General features: G+C 45.2%; 2 protein-coding genes and 2 non-coding genes across 4 annotated transcripts in view; 2 read left to right on the forward strand and 2 right to left on the reverse strand.

The window, feature by feature from the left end:
• Positions 1 to 352: 352 nt before the first annotated feature.
• On the forward strand, positions 353 to 445 carry trnar-ucu (transfer RNA arginine (anticodon UCU)). Its single transcript has 2 exons — positions 353 to 389; positions 410 to 445. It is a non-coding gene; the product is annotated as a tRNA-Arg (tRNA).
• A 1,591-nt stretch (positions 446 to 2,036) lies between these two features.
• Positions 2,037 to 2,108, reverse strand: trnaw-cca (transfer RNA tryptophan (anticodon CCA)). Its single transcript has one exon. It is a non-coding gene; the product is annotated as a tRNA-Trp (tRNA).
• A 5,824-nt stretch (positions 2,109 to 7,932) lies between these two features.
• LOC137313231 (zinc finger protein 84-like) overlaps positions 7,933 to 18,778 on the reverse strand; it is a 17,579-nt gene continuing 6,733 nt past the window's right edge. Inside the window, exons 3-4 of the mRNA XM_067979370.1 lie at positions 18,414 to 18,562; positions 7,933 to 14,244 (exon numbers count right to left, since the gene is read on the reverse strand). Coding sequence (XP_067835471.1) covers positions 12,743 to 13,894 — 1,152 coding nt within the window. The 5' untranslated portion in view covers positions 13,895 to 14,244; positions 18,414 to 18,562 and the 3' untranslated portion in view covers positions 7,933 to 12,742. The remainder of the gene's footprint in view (positions 14,245 to 18,413; positions 18,563 to 18,778) is intronic.
• Positions 17,401 to 18,778, forward strand: part of LOC137313232 (zinc finger protein 774-like) — a 21,080-nt gene continuing 19,702 nt past the window's right edge. Inside the window, exon 1 of the mRNA XM_067979371.1 lies at positions 17,401 to 17,618. Within this exon, the coding sequence (XP_067835472.1) occupies positions 17,401 to 17,618 (218 nt within the window). The remainder of the gene's footprint in view (positions 17,619 to 18,778) is intronic.

An 18,778-nucleotide genomic window follows, 5' to 3' on the forward strand; every position in this document is an offset into this window, starting at 1 on the left:
ACAGAACAAAAATCTCATTAATGTATCAAATTTAATTTTGATATTGTTGCACAAACACTGAACATCCCATCGCTAAAACACTGTCCCGATCTAAAATCAGTCGGCAGGACCCTGAGCCACAGTGAAAATGCTGTGATTTCAACCTGGTTCAAAACACGCAGCCTTCTGATGTGGAGTCAGACGCGACTGTTCTTGCACCAGGCCCACAACAAGCGGCTGGAGCCGGATCCATTGGAGGGCGATCGGTGCAGACTGCCGCCGCGGCTCTCGGAATGTGAGAGGCGGAAACAGGAGCAGCCTGACCGCCTCAACCACAGCACAGGATCCCCGCTCCCCTTCAAATGGCATAACTGACTCTGTGGCGCAATGGACAGCGTGTTGGACTTCTACTTCGTGTGTTGGCAGAGACATTCAAAGGTTGTGGGTTCGAGTCCCACCAGAGTTGGGTTTTAGTTCACGGATCGGGAGCTGGGAAGTGAAATTTTGCAGCAAAACCGCAACCGGATCATGAATGTCCGTCAAGGACGGGAAACTGCCCCCGACACTTCATCTTACACAAGTGGCTCCAGTCACACCCGAATTTATGATTCTAAATCCACTCTGAGCTGGATTGGCGAAACTCTCTCAAGGAGGAGGCTCATCATCTGCTCAGACCGAAAGTCAATCTGCTGGACTTCCGGCTCTGTCAGACTGAATGTTCCTTCAGACAGGTTTCTCACTGGACACATGCATCCTGCTGCCGTGTGAGCATTGGTGCTGGAGGGGGAGAATTCTTGCTTGTAGTAATTCTATTCCTGTAAAACTAGCTCCTGAAGTGCAGGTTGGAAAGTATCCTGGCTGAGCGGTCTAAGGCGCTGGTTCAAAGCTCCAGTTAAATCCCACGATTTGTAGATGGATCAAAATCATAGTTTGTGTCTCCAAAACCACAGCCTCCCTCCTGTAAACAAGTAATACTGAACATCTCATCTGCTATTGCAACAGCGTAATCCGGAGGAACCACATGGCAATACAAATAAGTAGATGCATTTTGGAACAAACTAATTGTACCTTCAACTCCGGTCGAAATGTTCACAAGCAAAAGGATTGTTTGATCTCGGTGAGACTCGAATGAACAACCTCGGTATTTCCCGACCCTGTCCTGTCAGATAAGGACCGCGCACTGACCGATTGCGCCGCTGGAGCCCGGTCACTCTGATCACCTGTCCCACTCTGCTGGAAAGAATCTTAAGGTGAGAGGCCCGAACCTGTGGAAACGTGTCCAGTCACTGTGATGAAACTAATATCTGCACTTCCACTTTCAGCTTCTTTCACATCCTCTGCTCCATCGCACGACAATCGGGTTTTCTGCGAACAGGTCAAAATGAACATTGTCAGAAATTCTCTCAACAGTGAGATTTGAACCCAGCGCCCACGCAGTGATTGGATTTATTGTCTTAAAGCAGTGATCTCCGTTCACACACCGCCTTGCCAGTCTTTCACGTTTTGTTTAATGCCCAAATAAATAAATTGGAGCTAATTGACCGCATTTACGCCGTGCTGGGGTTGTTCTCCTCAGAGCAGAGAAGGTTCAGAGGAGATTTGATAGAAGTGTTCAAAGTCATGAAGGGTTTAGATAAAGTTAATAAAGAGAAGCTGTTCCCATTGGCGGAAGTGTCGAGAACCAGAGGACACAGATTTGAGGTGATTGCAAAAGAACCAAAGGCGACATGAGGAAAATCTTTTTTACGCAGCGAATAGTTATGATCTGGAATGCGCTGCCTGAAAGGGCGGTGGAAGCAGATTCAATCGTGGCTTTCAAAAAGGAATTTGATAAATACTTGAAGGGGAAAATGCAGGGCCCCGGGGAAAGGGACGGGGAATGGGACTAATGGGATTGGTCTTACAAAAGGCAGGTAAGGGATTGATGGGTTGAATGGCCTCCTTCTGTGGTGTGTTCATTCTGTGATAAATATTATTTTACACACAGTGAACAGACCATCCCTGAAAGACTCCCCCGCGATAAAACAGAGTGACACTGAAACGTTGCGAAAATGCAATGACCCCGACGTGATTCGAACACGCATCCTTCTGATCTGGAGTCAGACGCGCTACCGTTGCGCCACGAGGTCCACAGCGCATACCTGGAGCCGGATCCATAGGAGGGAGATCGGTACCGACCGCCACAGGGTCTCGAAGAGGCGGAAGCAGCAGCAGCAACAGCGCAGGAGCCCCGCTCTCCAATCCAGCCGTTCCCAGCGGAGAGCTGCCAGTCCCGGCCTGAGCCCTGTCTGGGAGCTGCCTGCCATTCAGTCTTTACAGAACGGGACCGATCCAGTTTCAGCTCACACACAAGCTCAGGAATCCCACTCCTGACAGATTCACTTATTTAAACCTTGTTTAGATTCAGTGAATTGGGATTTAATTCAATCCTCATCTGCCCTCCGCTCTGTCAGTTCAGGACTTTATTTAAACCGATACTTGGAGCTCTGTTTCACAGGGTGCCGGCTGTTAAAGCATTTCTCAGTCCCACCACGAACACTTTTTGCTGCTAACTTCTGCTTAATACAAAGTTCCCAGGAACTAGGCAATTTCTCCTGGGTACTGAGTTCGAGTTAAGGAACAATAGAGATGCGATTACACTACTTGGTGTATTCTATAGGCCAACAGCTCGGGGGACGGATACAGAGGAGCAAATTTGCAGGGAAATTACAGAGAGGTGCAAAAGCCATAAAATAGTAATAACCGGGAATTTCAACTATCCTAATATAGACTGGGATAACAATAATATAAGGCACAAAGAAGGGGAGGAATTTTTGAAATGTGTTCAGGATAACTTTCTCGACCAGTACGTTTCTGGCCCACTGAGGAAGGAGGCATTGCTGGACTTGGTGCAAGGGAATGAGGCGGGCCAAGTGGAGCAAGTGTCAGTGGGGGAGCATTTAGGGAGCAGCGATCAGTATCATAAGGAATGGAATAGCTATGGAAATGGACACTGTCCACTCTAAAGTAAAAGTACTCAATTGGAGGAGGGTCAATTTCAGTGGGATGAGAACAGATCTGGCCCCGGTAAATTGGAATTAAAGATTGTCAGGCAAAATTATAATTGAGCAGTGGGCGGCTTTTAAAAAGATGATTCGGGTACAGACAAGGTACATTCCAACGAGGTAGAAAGGTAGGGCAACTAAAGCCAGAGCTCCCTGGATAATAAGAGAGATAGAGAGTAAGATGAAGCGGGGAAAAGTGGCCTATGACAGGTGTCAGGTTGATAACACAAGTACCAACCAGAGAGACTATAGAAAGTTCAGAGGGGAAGTGAAAAAGGAAATAAGAGGGGCAAAGAGAGAGTATAAGAATCGCGGAAAACATAAAAGGGAATCAAAAAGTCTTCTGCAGACATGTTAACAGTAAACGGGTAGTAAGAGGAGGGGCGGGGACGATTAGGGACCATAAAGGAGATCTACTCATGGATGCAGTGGGCATGGCCTGAGGTACTAAATGAGAACTTTGCATTGTTCTTTACCAAGGAAGAAGATGCTGCCAGATTCTCGATAAAGGAAGATATAGTTAAGATACTGGATGGGCTAAAAAATGAGAAAGAAGAGGTACTAGAAAGGCTTGCTGTACTTAAAATAGATAAGTCACCTGATCCAGATGGGATGCACCCGAGGATGCTGAGGGAAGTAAAGGGGGAGATTGCACAGGTACTGGCCATAATCTTCCAGACATCCTTCGATATGGGGATGGTGCCGGAAGACTGGAGAATTGCAAATGTTACAACCTTGTTCAAAAAAAGGGTGTAAAGTTAAACCCAGCAACTATAGGCCAGTCAGTTTAACCTCGGTGATGGGGAAAGTTTTGGAAATGATAATCCGGGACAGAATTAACAGTCACTTGGACGAGTGTGGATTGATCAGGGAATTCCAGCACGGATTTGTTAAAGGCAAATCGTGTTTAACCAACTTGATAGAGTAGTTTGATGAGGTAACAGAGAGGGTAGATGAGGTCAATGCAGTTGACGTGGTGTATATGGACTTTCAAAAAGCGTTTGATAAAGTGCCACGTGGTAGGCTTGCTATCAAGATTGCAGCCCATGGAATAAAGGGGGCAATAGCAATATGGATGCAGCACTGGCTAAATGACAGGAAACAGAGAGTTGTGGTGAATGGTTGTTTTTCGGACAGGAGGGAGGTGGCCAATGGTGTTCCATAGGGGTCGGTGCTGGAACCACTACTTTTCTTGATATATATTAATGACTTGGACTTGGGAGTAAAGGGTACAATATCAAAATTTGCAGATGACACAAAACTTGGAAGGGTAGAGAACAGTGAGGTGGGGCAGGACTGGCAGCTCAATGTTCCAGGGTACAGATGCTATAGGAAAGATAGAGCAGGAGGTAAGAGAGGAGGGGGAGTTGCGTTCTTGATTAGGGAGAACATCACGGCAGTCGTGAGAGGGGATATATCCGAGGGTTCGCCCACTGAGTCTATATGGGTAGAACTGAAAAATAAGAAGGGAGAGATCACTTTGATAGGATTGTACTACAGACCCCCAAATAGTCAACGGGAAATTGAGGAGCAAATATGTAAGGAGATTACAGACAGCTGCAAGAAAAATAGGGTGGTAATAGTAGGGGACTTTAACTTTCCCAACATTGACTGGGACAGCCATAGCATTAGGGGCTTGGATGGAGAGAAATTTGTTGAGTGTATTCAGGAGGAATTTCTCAATCAGTATGTGGATGGCCCGACTAGAGAGGGGGCAAAACTTGACCTCCTCTTGGGAAATAAGGAAGGGCAGGTGACAGAAGTGTTAGTGAGGGATCACTTTGGGACCAGTGATCATAATTCCATTAGTTTTAAGATAGCTATGGAGAAGGATAGGTCTGGCCCAAAAGTTAAAATTCTAAATTGGGGAAAGGCCAATTTTGATGGTATAAGACAGGAACTTTCAGAAGTTGATTGGGAGAGTCTGTTGGCAGGCAAAGGGACGTCTGGTAAGTGGGAGGCTTTCAAAAGTGTGTTAACCAGGGTTCAGGGTAAGCACATTCCTTATAAAGTGAAGGGCAAGGCTGGTAGAAGTAGGGAACCTTGGATGACTCGGGAGATTGAGGCCCTTGTCAAAAAGAAGAAGGAGGCATATTGCATGCATAGGCAGCTGGGATCAAGTGGATCCCTTGAAGAGTATAGAGATTGCCGGAGCAGAGTTAAGAGAGAAATCAGGAGGGCAAAAAGGGGACATGAGATTGCTTTGGCAAAGGAGAATCCAAAGAGCTTCTACAAATACATAAAGGGCAAAAGAGTAACTAGGGAGAGAGTAGGGCCTCTTAAGGATCAACAAGGTCATCTATGTGCGGAACCACAAGAGATGGGTGAGATCCTGAATGAATATTTCACATCGGTATTTACGGTTGAGAAAGGCATGGATGTTAGGGAACTTGGGGAAATAAATAGTGATGTCTTGAGGAGTGTACATATTACAGAGAGGGAGGTGCTGGAAGTCTTAACGCGCATCAAGGTAGATAAATCTCCGGGACCTGATGAAATGTATCCCAGGACGTTATGGGAGGTTAGGGAGGAAATTGCGGGTCCCCTAGCAGAGATATTTGAATCATCCACCGCTACAGGTGAGGTGCCTGAAGATTGGAGGGTAGCAAATGTTGTGCCTTTGTTTAAGAAGGGCGGCAGGGAAAAGCCTGGGAACTACAGACCAGTGAGCCTGACATCTGTAGTGGGTAAGTTGTTAGAGGGTATTCTGAGGGACAGGATCTACAGGCATTTGGAGAGGCAGGGACTAATTAGGAACAGTCAGCATGGTTTTGTGAGAGGAAAATCATGTCTCACGAATTTGATTGAGTTTTTTGAAGGGGTAACCAAGAAGATAGATGAGGGCTGTGCAGTGGACGTGGTCGACATGGACTTCAGCAAAGCCTTTGACAAGGTACCGCATGGTAGGTTGTGACATAAGGTTAAATCTCATGGGATCCAAGGTGAGGTAGCCAATTGGATACAAAATTGGCTTGACGACAGAAGACAGAGGGTGGTTGTAGAGGGTTGTTTTTCAAACTGGATGCCTGTGTCCAGCGGTGTGCCTCAGGGATCGGTGCTGGGTCCGGTGTTATTTGTTATTTATATTAATGATTTGGATGAGAATTTAGGAGGCATGGTTAGTAAGTTTGCAGATGACACCAAGATTGGTGGCATTGTGGACAGTGAAGAAGGTTATCTAGGATTGCAACGGGATCTTGATAAATTGGGTCAGTGGGCCGATGAATGGCAGATGGAGTTTAATTTAGATAAATGTGAGGTGATGCATTTTGGTAGATTGAATCGGGCCAGGACCTACTCCGTTAATGGTAGGGCGTTGGGGAAAGTTATAGAACAAAGAGATCTAGGAGTACAGGTTCATAGCTCCTTGAAAGTGGAGTCACAGGTGGATAGGGTGGTGAAGAAGGCATTCGGCATGCTTGGTTTCATTGGTCAGAACATTGAATGCAGGAGTTGGGATGTCTTGTTGAAGTTGTACAGGGCATTGGTGAGGCCACACTTGGAGTACTGTGTACAGTTCTGGTCACCCTATTATAGAAAGGATATTATTGAACTAGAAAGAGTGCAGAAAATATTTACTCGGATGCTACCGGGACTTGATGGTTTGACTTTTAGGGAGAGGTTAGACAGACTGGGACTTTTTTCCCTGGAGAGTAGGAGGTTAAGGGGTGATCTTATAGAAGTCTATAAAATAATGAGGGGCATAGATAAGGTCGATAGTCAAAATCTTTTCCCAAAGGTAGGGGAGTCTATAACGAGGGGGCATAGATTTAAGGTGAGAGGGGAGAGATACAAAAGGGTCCAGAGGGGCAATTTTTTCACTCAAAGGGTGGTGAGTGTCTGGAACGAGCTGCCAGAGGCAGTAGTCGAGGCGGGTACAATTTTGTCTTTTAAAAAGCATTTGGACAGTTACATGGGTAAGATGGGTATAGAGGGATATGGGCCAAGTGCAGGAAATTGGGACTAGCTTGGTGGTATAAACTGGGCGACATGGACATGTTGGGCCAAAGGGCCTGTTTCCATGTTGTAACTTCTATGATTCTATGATAGACTTGAAGAGGATATGGACACGCCGGTGGCATGGACAGACACGTGGCAGATGAAGTTTAACACGGAAAAATGCGAGGTGATGCATTTCGGTAGGAAAAACGAGGAGAGGCAAGATAAACTAGAGGGCACAATTCTGAAAGGGTCAGAGGAACAGAGGGATCTTGGGGTATATGTGCAGAAATCGTTGAAAGTGGCAGGGCAGGTTGAGAAAGCGGTTTAAAAAGCAGACGGGGTCCTGGGCTTTATGAAGAGGGCATACATTAGAAAACAAGGAAGTCATGATGAACCTTCATAAAACACTATTTCAGCCACAAATGAAGTATTGTGTCCCGTTCTGGGCAGTGCACTTTTGGAAGGATGTGAAGGCCTTGAGAGGGTGCAGAGGAGATTTACTGGAATGATTCCAGGGATGAGGGACTTAAATTACGTGGATAGACTGAAGAAGCTGGGATTGTTCTCCTTGGAACTGAGAAGGCTGAGAGGAGATTTGACAGACAGAGTAGATAGAGTGAAACTGTTCCCATTGGCGGAAGGGACATGAACCAAAGGGCATAGATTTAAGGTGATTGGCAAAAGAACCAAAGGTGACATGAGTAAGAACTTCTTTACACAGCGAGTGGTTGGAATCTTTGATTTTTGTGCATTTCATGTGATGAAATTTCATTATTTTACAGACTGTATCTGAAGAGTGGGATTAAAAGTTCAGTGTTTTTGACGCCAGGAATCTGGTGCAGCCGTTGTTAAATTTATCAAAGCAGGCAATTGTCGCCATTTATCACAAGAACAAGATGAAAGTAACGCAACGAGGGACAATTGATACAACACGAAAGGCATCGGGCGATGACAAAAATCCCCACCGTTTTGCTTTTCCAACATAAAGCGTGCGCCATTTATTCTCTGAACATAGAAACAGTCTGGTCTCGCTCACTACAGAAATCTCCATGTCACAGCGAATTCGCCTTTCAGGATCTTGTCTGTCAAGATGAATTGTGATTTCCGTGAAGCCAATGTTCCATTCCTTTATAAGTTTCATGTGCCTGCTCTCCGATCACAAGGTTTTTTTTAGTCCACAGGGTAAATGGTGGAATATCAGCCCTGCTCAGCCGGCAATGATCACGGTACATTTTCTTGCAGACAAAACACACATTGAAACCCTGGAACTTTGAGGCGATGAATCCTGAGGAAAAATAAAATAAGGGCTCGAATCAATCTAACCAATAGCACCATCGAGACAAGTGAAGAGGTCACCTGCGAAACCAGTAATTCACTGAGCTAAACCTTGAGGCTGCAGTGACCAATATAACAGCTGTCCACTGTCAGTTTACTTTTACAAAATGAATGGTTGAAACTTGCAGGAGTGAAAATCCTACGAGCCGGTCTTCAGTCTTAAACCAGCAACTGTGAAGTTAAGAGAAACGTGCCGGAGAAATACTCGATTTCAGCGCGGTGTCACTGGGCCAGAGTAAAGCTCAGTTAATATGATCGCCGAGTGGCGAGAGGGTGGATTTGGAATTCCTGAGCGACCGCACTGCGCATTTTCCAGATCTGCTTGGAGCACCAATCCCTTCAATTCATCACTTACAGGGACAATTCGATTCTTGGTTTCTTTTCCCTGAACTTGACGAGATCTTAAAAATTGAAAGCGACCAATATCAGAACTAACCTCGTCACCGACATGATCACAGACACAAAGCGGCCAAACTCTGCTTCAGTGAGATGAAAGACCAGAGCGGTTTCAAGGTCGAATGCAATTGTAAGCAAAGCTCGTTCAATGAAAGTGCAGGTCATTGAGGTGCCTTTAAAGTCCTGATTGTTTGAACTGAACTTCTTCCGAAAGCGCTTGAGATTCAGGTGGAGTGATTTGGGGATTTATTTTTCCTCTTTGCAAAAGTTTGAACCGCACGTCGAGATCAAAAGTCTAGGGTTAAATTAGGGCTTCTCCAGGGTATGACCCTCGAATCGAGAATTATCCCCCGACCTCAACGAGCCCAGAAACAAGAACGTGTCACGGACACATTCTATGAGAGGGCTGTCTGTATAATGAAAAGGCATTTTTGAAGAGACTTCCTGATCAGTTCTGTGTTGGCTCCTGAACAAAACACAAACACCGCACTGTGCGTTTTTCCGTCTAAAATTCACTAAACACCACGAATTAAACAAAGGGAGTTGAACCCAGGATCGCTTGTTTACTGAACAAGCGCTTTAACTAACTAAGCCACGGAGCCAAGTCATGGTCCTGTTTCCCACCTCCTCTCATTAATATCTATCAGCTACACGTCACATTCTGTTGTGGGTTCAGACTGTTTGATCTTTGTCTATTTCACTTGCCCGTTTCCCTGTGAATCCCGATACTGACTGCGTTTCAAGCTGTGTTTATCTTTCTGTGTCCATCAGTGCTTTGATACACGAATGAATATTTGTGCTTGTGTTTGTTACTTGAAATAAATTTGGGATGGACAATTCTCGCTCTGACACTGAAGAACTAATTGAGCAAATTTCACAGTGAAGAGTTGTTTATTGTGGTGCTGAAACTAAAAAAAAATCGTAAAAGGTGCAAAGAGGGAAAACGAGAAAAACTAGTGAGTGAAATTAAGGACAACTTTCAAGGTTTTTACACGTACATTAAGAGAAAGAAGGGTGACTAAGAGTAATGTGGGCCCCTTAAAGACAAATGGAGGTGATATTGTAATTGAAAAATCAGGAAATAGCAGCCTTTTTTGACACTCACAGAAAAGCATGAGGATAATGTACCAGAGACACGAGGAAAACTGAAAATAAATCAAGGGGATTCAGTGTAAGTAAAATAATGGTATTGGAGAAAACAATTAGACTAAAGATAAACAAATCTCCAGGACCTGATGGTGACCATCCCAGGGGACTAAGGGGAATAGGTGAGGAAATTGGACATGCTTTAGTCATGATCGTTCAAAACTCTCTTGATTCAGGAATTGTTCCATGGATTGAAAAATTTCAAATGTCATTCCATTAATTAGGAAGGGTAGGAGAGATAAAACAGGAAATTATAGACCGATTAGTCTGACGTCTGTTGTGGGGAAGTTACCAGTATCCGTTATTCGGGAAAGAATGACTGAGCACTTGGATAATCCTGAATTGATCAGAGAGAGCCAGCATGGATTTGTAAAGTGTTAGTCAAGTCTAACGAAACTAGTTGACCTTTTTGAAGATGTAACTAATGTGGTAAATAATGGAGTGTCTATGGGGGTTATGTGTATATTGACTTCCAGAGGCATTCGATAAGGTTTAACATCAGAGACTGTTAACAGAAATGAGAACATGTGGAATTCAAAGCAACCGATTGACATGGGGAGGGAGTTGGTTTGGAGGTAGGAGACAGAGAGTAGGGTTAATGGGTATGTACTCAAATTGACAGGATTTGATTAGTGGTGTCCCCCAGGGATCTGCATAAATGAGGCAGATAAAGGAATAGAGAGCGGTATATCCAGGTTTGTCGACGACACCAAGTTTGGGTGCAGTGAGTCGTGTAGATGGGAGCATAAAGTTATAAAAGGAAATGGATAGATTCAGTGAGTTGGTAAAACTGTGTCAGATGGAGCTTACATAGAATTACATAGAATGTACATCACAGAAACAGGCAATTCGGCCCAACCAGACTATACCGGTGTTTATGCTGCAGACGAGCCTCCTCCAACCCCTCTTCATCTAACCCGATGAGCAAACCTGAATATTCCTTTCTCCTCCATGTGTTTATCTCGCTTCACCGTAAATGCATCCATGCGATTTGCCTTAACTACTCCGTGTGGGAGAGAGCTGCACATTCTAACAACTCTCTGGATAAATATGTTTCTCTTGAATGCGATATTGGATTTATTGATGACTATTATATTCATGGCCCTAAGTTCTCACATCCCCACTCCCAAAAGTACAAACACCTTATCTACATCTGACCGATCAAACCCTTGCATAATCTTAAAGTCCTGGATCAGGTCACCCTCAGCCTTCTCTTTTCGATACAAAAGAGCCCCAGACTGTTCAAAGTTTCAATCTGGGGAAATGTGAGGCCATCCACTTTGGCCCGAAGCAAGATAAATCAGAGTATTTTCAAAATGGTGAGAAGCCAGGAACTGTGGGTGAGCAGAGATACTTCGGGAAATCACGAAGAGTTGGCAGACAGGTGCAAAGAATAATTAAAATGGCAAATGGAATGTCGGCCTTTATCTCAAGGGAACTGGAATTCAAAAGGGTGGAAGTTATGTTAGAATTCTATAAACTCTGTTGAGGCCACATTTAGAGTACGGCATTCAGTCCTGGGCACCAGACCTCAGGAAGGATATATTGGCCTTGCAGGAGGTGCAGCGCAGAAAGACCAGAATGATACCGGGGCTAAAATGGTTACATTATGAGGACAGGTTGCATGGACAAGGTTTGTATTTCCTCGTGAAGAGAGGATTAAGTGGTGATGTAATTCAGGTGTTGAAGGTGATTCAATGATCCAATGGTGGGTGTGTGAGTTGGTGCTGAATCGGTCCCCTTCAGTGAAGAGAGGGTCAGCGGGCGCCTGACAGACACGGCTCGGAACGGGACTCGCTTCTCTCCGGCGGCAGCGGCTGGTTTAGAGAGATCTCTCTGTCTGCTGCTGTTACTCCGCCTCCCGCACTCTGGGAGAACCGCGGAGGTCGGTCCTCACTTTTCTCTTATGGATCCGGCTCCATCCGTTTACTGTTGACGGGAGTGCGTCTGATACCAAGTCAGTCAGAAGCGGGTGCAAATCACAACATAGGCACAGGCCCAAGGACTGGGGACTGGTTTGATATTGGGTCCTTTTTAAGGGATAGGCTGTAGAATGTTTGTATAATAATAATGATCAGAATTAACTTTGATACAATGAAGTTTTTTTCAGTTATTTCCCATTTCCACCCTCACCAGTTTTATACAGTAACAGGTAACAATGTTTGAGGGATGTGATGTCCAGTGTTGGTGGAATCAGTGTAATTTAACTTAATACATTGAAGAATCTCTTGTCTATCCCAGGCTCTTACCTTAAGTTTAGACCCTCACCTGGTTTAAAATTGGTCACTCACTGATATAAATAAACCAATAACAACCCTGAAACCTCAGCGGGGATATTTGTTCCGATACTTAATGACGGTCCCAATTTCCACTGAAATTCTCAATCAGCAAATCCCAGAGGCTGTTTCGGGTTTGACAAACTGTGAAACAGATTGTTTTAAAAGCCGGAAAGAGGGAAAAACTGGTGGTTGATATGAAGTGTTATACATTATCTCTTTCTGTTTCAGATTTACAATTTCTCTTTGTGTGTTACTCAAAGGAGAGGCTATAACGGAGCCCAGTGACTGGGTCACGAGCTGCACTGAGTCATTGGCCTGTGTTACAGACCGGCTCGTTGGACCTGCTCATTTCGTGAACTCGCTGGTGTCTCAGCACGTGTGATGACTGAGTGAATCCCTTCCCACACACGGAGCAGGTGAACAGTCTCTCAACCAATGGGCATGCGTTGATGTGACAGCAGTTCATTTCTGCTTTTAAAGCTCTTCTCACAGTCACTGCATTAAAAGGTCACTCAATAGTGTCAACAAGTTAATGTTTCAGAAGGTGGGATGATCGAGTGAATCTCTTCCCACACACGGAGCAGGTGAACAGTCTCTCCCCAGTGTGAGTGCGTCGATGTCTCAGCAGTTCGTTTCTGATTTTAAATCTCTTCCCACAGTCAGAACATTTAAAGGTCTCTCAGTGTGAACTCGGTGGTGTTTCAGCAGGGAGGATGACCAAGTGAATCCCTTCCCACACACTGAGCAGGTGAACGGCCCCTCCCCAGTGTGAGTGCGTTGGTGTGTCAGCAGATTAAATTTGCTTTTATACCTCTTCTCACAGTCAGAACATTTAAAAGGTCTCTCCCCAGTGTGAACTCGCTGGTGTCTCAGCAGGATGGATGACCGAGTGAATCTCTTCTTACACACGGAGCAGGAGAACGGTCTCTCCCCAGTGTGGGTGCATTGGTGTGTCAGCAGATTACATTTGCTTTTATACCTCTTCCCACAGTCACAACATTTGAAAGGTCTCTCATCGGAGTGAACTCGCTGGTGTGTCAGGAGGGTGGATGACAGTGTGAATCTCTTCCCACACACGGAGCAGGTGAACGGCCTCTCCCCAGTGTGAACTCGCTGGTGTGTCAGAAGGTGTGATGACCGAGTGAATCCCTTCCCACACACGGAGCAGATGAACGGTCTCTCCCCAGTGTGAGTGCGTTGGTGTTTCAGCAGTTCAATTTTGCTTTTAAACCTCTTCTCACAGTCAGAACATTTAAAAGGCCTCTCCCCAGTGTGCACTCGCTGGTGTGTCAGAAGCTCAGATGACCGAGTGAATCCCTTCCCACACACGGTGCAGATGAACGGCCTCTCCCCAGTGTGAACTCGCTGGTGTGTCAGGAGGAGGGATGACTGAGTGAATCCCTTCCCACACACGGAGCAGGTGAACGGGTTCTCCCCAGTGTGAACTCGCTGGTGTGTCAGGAGGAGGGATGACTGAGTGAATCCCTTCCCACACACGAAGCAGGTGAACGGCCTCTCCCCAGTGTGGGTACACTGGTGTATCAGCAGATTAATTTTGCTTTTAAACCTCATCTCACAGTCAGAACATTTAAAAGGTCTCTCATCAGAGTGAACCAGCTGGTGTGTCTGGAGGCTGGATGACAGAATGAATCCCTTCCCACACACGGAGCAGGTGAACGGCCTCTCCCCAGTGTGACTGCGTCGATGAGTTTCCAGCTCTGAAGGGTAATTGAATCCCTTCCCACAGTCCCCACATTTCCACGGTTTCTCCATGGTCCGGGTGTCCTTGTGTCTCTCCAGGTTGGACGATCAGTTGAAGCCTCGTCCACACACAGAACACGTGTACGGTTTCTCCCCGCTGTGAATGGTGTGATGTTTTTTCTGGCTGTGTAACTGGTTAAAGCTCTTTCCACAGACAGTGCACTGGAACACTCTCACTTGTGTGTGTGTCTCGGTGCTTTTCCACTCACACTGATGTTTAAAATCTTCTCCCACAGACAGAACAGACAAACATTTCTCCTTCCACATTCAAAGGCCGATGATATTCAGGTCCTGATGAATCGAGTGACTCTGTCAGATCTTGACGTGATCTTTGGTTTGAGTTTCCCTCTGCAAATCCTCCCCTGTAAAAGGAGTTTATAAAAGTTATCACTGTAATTACAGGATAGAAATTCAGATCAGATAACTTTACATTCTATGGAACATTACTTCCTCTCTCATTACTCAAAGCTGTAAATCCCCGTCCCACACACTCTCCCTCCTCCCTGTGCTGAAATCCAAACCCATCGCATCATCTTTCAGTGGCCCTAAACCATAAGTGAAACGGTGAGAGAGAAATGTGAGTGAGTGTGAGTGAGAGAGTGAGTGTGAGAGAGTGAGTGAGTGTGAGAGAGTGAGTGTGAGTCCAGCAGTGGGCTGGGTGTGGAGAATGAAGTGGGGCAGGTGGAGCATGTTTCAGTGGGGCAGCAGTGATCATAATCTCATTAGGTTTTGAATAGTTATGGAAAAGGACAGGGGACAGTCAAATGTGAAAATACTTAACTGGAGGAGGGCAAATTCCAGTGAGTTAAAAAGGGATCTTGTCCAGGTGGATTGGAATCAAAAATTGGCAGGCAGAACAGTAATTGAACAGTGGGAGGCCTTCAAGGAGGAGTTGGTTTGGGTACAGAGTGGACAGATTCCCACGAGGAGGAAAGGAACGGCATCCAAAGCTCGAGCTCCCTGGATGACTGAAGATATGGAAATCACCATTTCTCCTTCATTGACAGACGCTCCCTGACCGATCCCCATTTCCCCTTCATTTACAGACACTCCCTGACCGATCCCCATTTCTCCTTCATTTCCAGACGCTCCCTGACCGATCACCATTTCTCCTTCATTTACAGACGCTCCCTGACCGATCACCATTTCTCCTTCATTTACAGACGCTCCCTGACCGATCCCCATTTCCCCTTCATTTCCCGGCGGGTAGTGAGGGGGGGATAATGTTCACTGTTTTATATTCGGGTCTGGGGCCGCACTCGGGGTTTGTAAAGCCTGAGCCTGGGCCTGAGCCCGGACCCGGGCCCCGGGGTTTATTGAGCCTCTTGCTCCGATCCTCTGACCTGCACCGAACGTGCTCCTCCCGCAGCCTCGACTGGCCGCGCATGCTCAGGACACACTGACCGGTAATGAGGCACTACCGCGCCTGCGCACTGGGCTCCACTGATTCAGATAGGGCACAATCTGAACCGCGCTGCATGCTGGGTGAGGCAGCCTCCATTGATGATCTTAATATCAGGCCGAAAAACAAAGACATTGGAAGCAGATAATTCAAGTGTTTAGTTTATAATATAAATAATTCAATCGTTCAATTCATTTCATAAATAATTGAACAGTTCAATTCATTAAATAATCAATTGTTTAATTTGTTACATAAACAATGAGTGTTTATTTATTGTATCATAAAAATAATGCAATAGTTTAATTCATCATATAAATATTCCTTTGTTTAATTTATTATATAAAGAATTCAATATTTAGTTGAATTATTTTTATAATGAATGAAACACTTGAATTATTTACATAATAAATTGGATACAAAATTGTTGTAGAGGGTTGTTTTTCAAACTGGAGGCCTGCGACCAGCGGTGTGCCTCAGGGATCGGTGCTGGGTCCGCTGTTATTTGTTATTTATATTAATGATTTGGATGAGAATTTAGGAGGCATGGTTAGTAAGTTTGCAGATGACACCAAGATTGGTGGCATTGTGGACAGTGAAGAAGGTTCTCTCGGATTGCAACGGGATCTTGATAAATTGGGCCAGTGGGCCGATGAATGGCAGATGGAGTTTAATTTAGATAAATGTGAGGTGATGCATTTTGGTGGATCGAATCGGGCCAGGACCTACTCCGTTAATGGTAGGGCGTTGGGGAGAGTTATAGAACAAAGAGATCTAGGAGTACAGGTTCATTGCTCCTTGAAAGTGGAGTCACAGGTGGATAGGGTGGTGAAGAAGGCATTCAGCATGCTTGGTTTCATTGGTCAGAACATTGAATACAGGAGTTGGGATGTCTTGTTGAAGTTGTACAAGACATTAGTAAGGCCACACTTGGAATACTGTGTACAGTGCTGGTCACCCTATTATAGAAAGGATATTATTAAACTAGAAAGAGTGCAGAAAAGATTTACTAGGATGCTACCGGGACTTGATGGTTTGACTTATAGGGAGAGGTTGGATAGACTGAGACTTTTTTCCCTGGATAGTGGGAGGTTTCGGAGTGATCTTATAGAAGTCTATAAAATAATGAGGGGCATAGATAAGGTAGATAGTCAAAATCTTTTCCCAAAGGTAGGGGAGTCTATAACGAGGGGGGATAGATTTAAGGTGAGAGGGGAGAGATACAAAAGGGTCCAGAGGGGCAATTTTTTCACTCAAAGGGTGGTGAGTGTCTGGAACGAGCTGCCAGAGGCAGTAGTAGAGGCGGGTACAATTTTGTCTTTTAAAAAGCATTTGGACAGTTACATGGGTAAGATGGGTATAGAGGGATATGGGCCAAGTGCAGGCAATTGGGACTAGCTTAGTGGTATAAACTGGGCGACATGGACATGTTGGGCCGAAGGGCCTGTTTCCATGTTGTAAACTTCTATGATTCTAATTGTTTCTTTATATAATAAATTTAACACTTGTATTATTTTTCTAATGATTTGAGCTTTTGAATTATTTATATCATAAATTAAACATTTGAATTATTTAGATAATCAAATAATCAATTCAATTATTTATATAATAAATTAAAGAATTGTTTCTTTATATAATAAATTTAACACTTGTATTATTCATGGAATGAATTATGCTATTGTATTATTTTTATAATAAATTAAACACTTGAATTATTTATATAATGAATTGAGCAATTGAATTATTTATACAATAAATAAAACAATTCATTATAAATTAAACTATTGGATTTCTGATATAAATTAGACACATGAATTATTATATAATAAATTAAGCTGTTAAATTATTTATATCATGAATTAATGCATTGAATTATTTATATAATATAAACTGTTGAATTATTTATATAATTAAATAGTTGAACCAATTGTACATTAAATTAAATAATTATTGATATAATACATTAAACAATTGGCTTCTTTATATAATAAATTAAGCAATTGATTATTTTTATATTGAATTAAACTATTGAATTATTAACATTACATTTTAAACAATTGAATTATTTATATAATAAATTAAACAAAATAGCGGCCGGCGAGACGCAATCTTGGACAAAATGGCGGGCAACGCAGCCACCATCTTGGACAAAATGGCTGCAGGTGGCCGACAGAGTGCCCCCGGTGATCCCGCAGTGACCCCAGAATGTCCCAGTGACCCCAGAGTGATGGCAGAGTGTAGCCGGGCATCCCAGAGTGCAGCCAGTCAGCCCAGAGTGCAGCCGGGGATGCCAGAGTGGCGGCCTTTGTGTTTGGGCCACCACCACAACAACAACTTGTATTTATAATATATTATCTATATATTTATAATGCATTTATATATTTGTGTGTTATGGCACGGGGACAGCATGGAGAAAACGGCGGCCGGCGCGGCCCCCATCTTGGGCAAAATGGCAGCCATCCCTTCCCCCTCTCCCTGTTCAATCCCTTCCCCCTCTCTGTGTGATCTCCACCATCCTGTTTAAAACCCAGTGACCCCCCAGTGTCCCCAGAATGTCCCAGTGACCCCCCCAGTGTCCCCAGAATGTCCCAGTGACCCCCCCGTGTCCCCAGAATGTCCCAGTGACCCCCCCAGTCTCCCCAGAATGTCCCAGTGACCCCCCCAGTGACCCCAGAATGTCCCAGTGATCCCTCAGTGATCCCTCAGTGTCCCCTCAATGTCCCAGTGACCCCCCCAGTGTCCCCAGAATGTCCCAGTGACCCCCCAGTGTCCCCAGAATGTCCCAGTGACCCAGACAGTGTCCCCTGGATGTCCCAGTGACCCCCCCAGTGTCACCTGAATGTCCCAGTGACCCCCCCCCCAGTGTCACCTGAATGTCCCAGTGACCCCCCCCAGTGTCCCCAGAATGTCTGAGTGACCCCCCCAGTGTCCCCAATGTCCCAGTGACCCCCCCCCAATGTCCCCTGAATGTCCCAGTGATCCCCCAGTGTCCTCTGAATATCCCAGTGACCCCCCCCACAGTGTCCACAGAATGTCCCAGTGACGCCCCAGTGTCCCCGATTGTCCCAGTGACCCCCCCCCAGTGTCCCCTGAATATCCCAGTGATCCCAGAGTAACCCAGACATTACTCACGTGACCCCCATCGGGTCCAGGCTGCGGTGAAGGTCTCAGTCAGTCAGTCCCCAGCGGAGAGAACGATTCTTGGCCCAGGATTCCTCCTCCTCCTTCTCACAAAATGTCTTTCTGGATCATCTCCTTGCAGCATTTCATCAAAGAGATTCCTGAGGAGAGAGAGAGAGGGAATTGATTAAAATACAAAAGCAAGGGATTAAAACGGCACAGCAAGAGCCCAGAGCTCCCTCCCTCCCACTCCCTCTGTCTCTCTCCCTCCCTCCATGTTGCTTTTCTCCCTAATCCAAGTTTGCAGGATTTTTCTCTCGTGCTTTGTCTCTGATTCCCCTAACAGGTGTCTGTCTGTCTGTCTGTGCTGCTCAGTG

This window comes from Heptranchias perlo, unplaced genomic scaffold, assembly GCF_035084215.1.
Source record: "Heptranchias perlo isolate sHepPer1 unplaced genomic scaffold, sHepPer1.hap1 HAP1_SCAFFOLD_444, whole genome shotgun sequence".
In the NCBI taxonomy this organism is placed as follows: Eukaryota; Metazoa; Chordata; class Chondrichthyes; order Hexanchiformes; family Hexanchidae; genus Heptranchias; species Heptranchias perlo.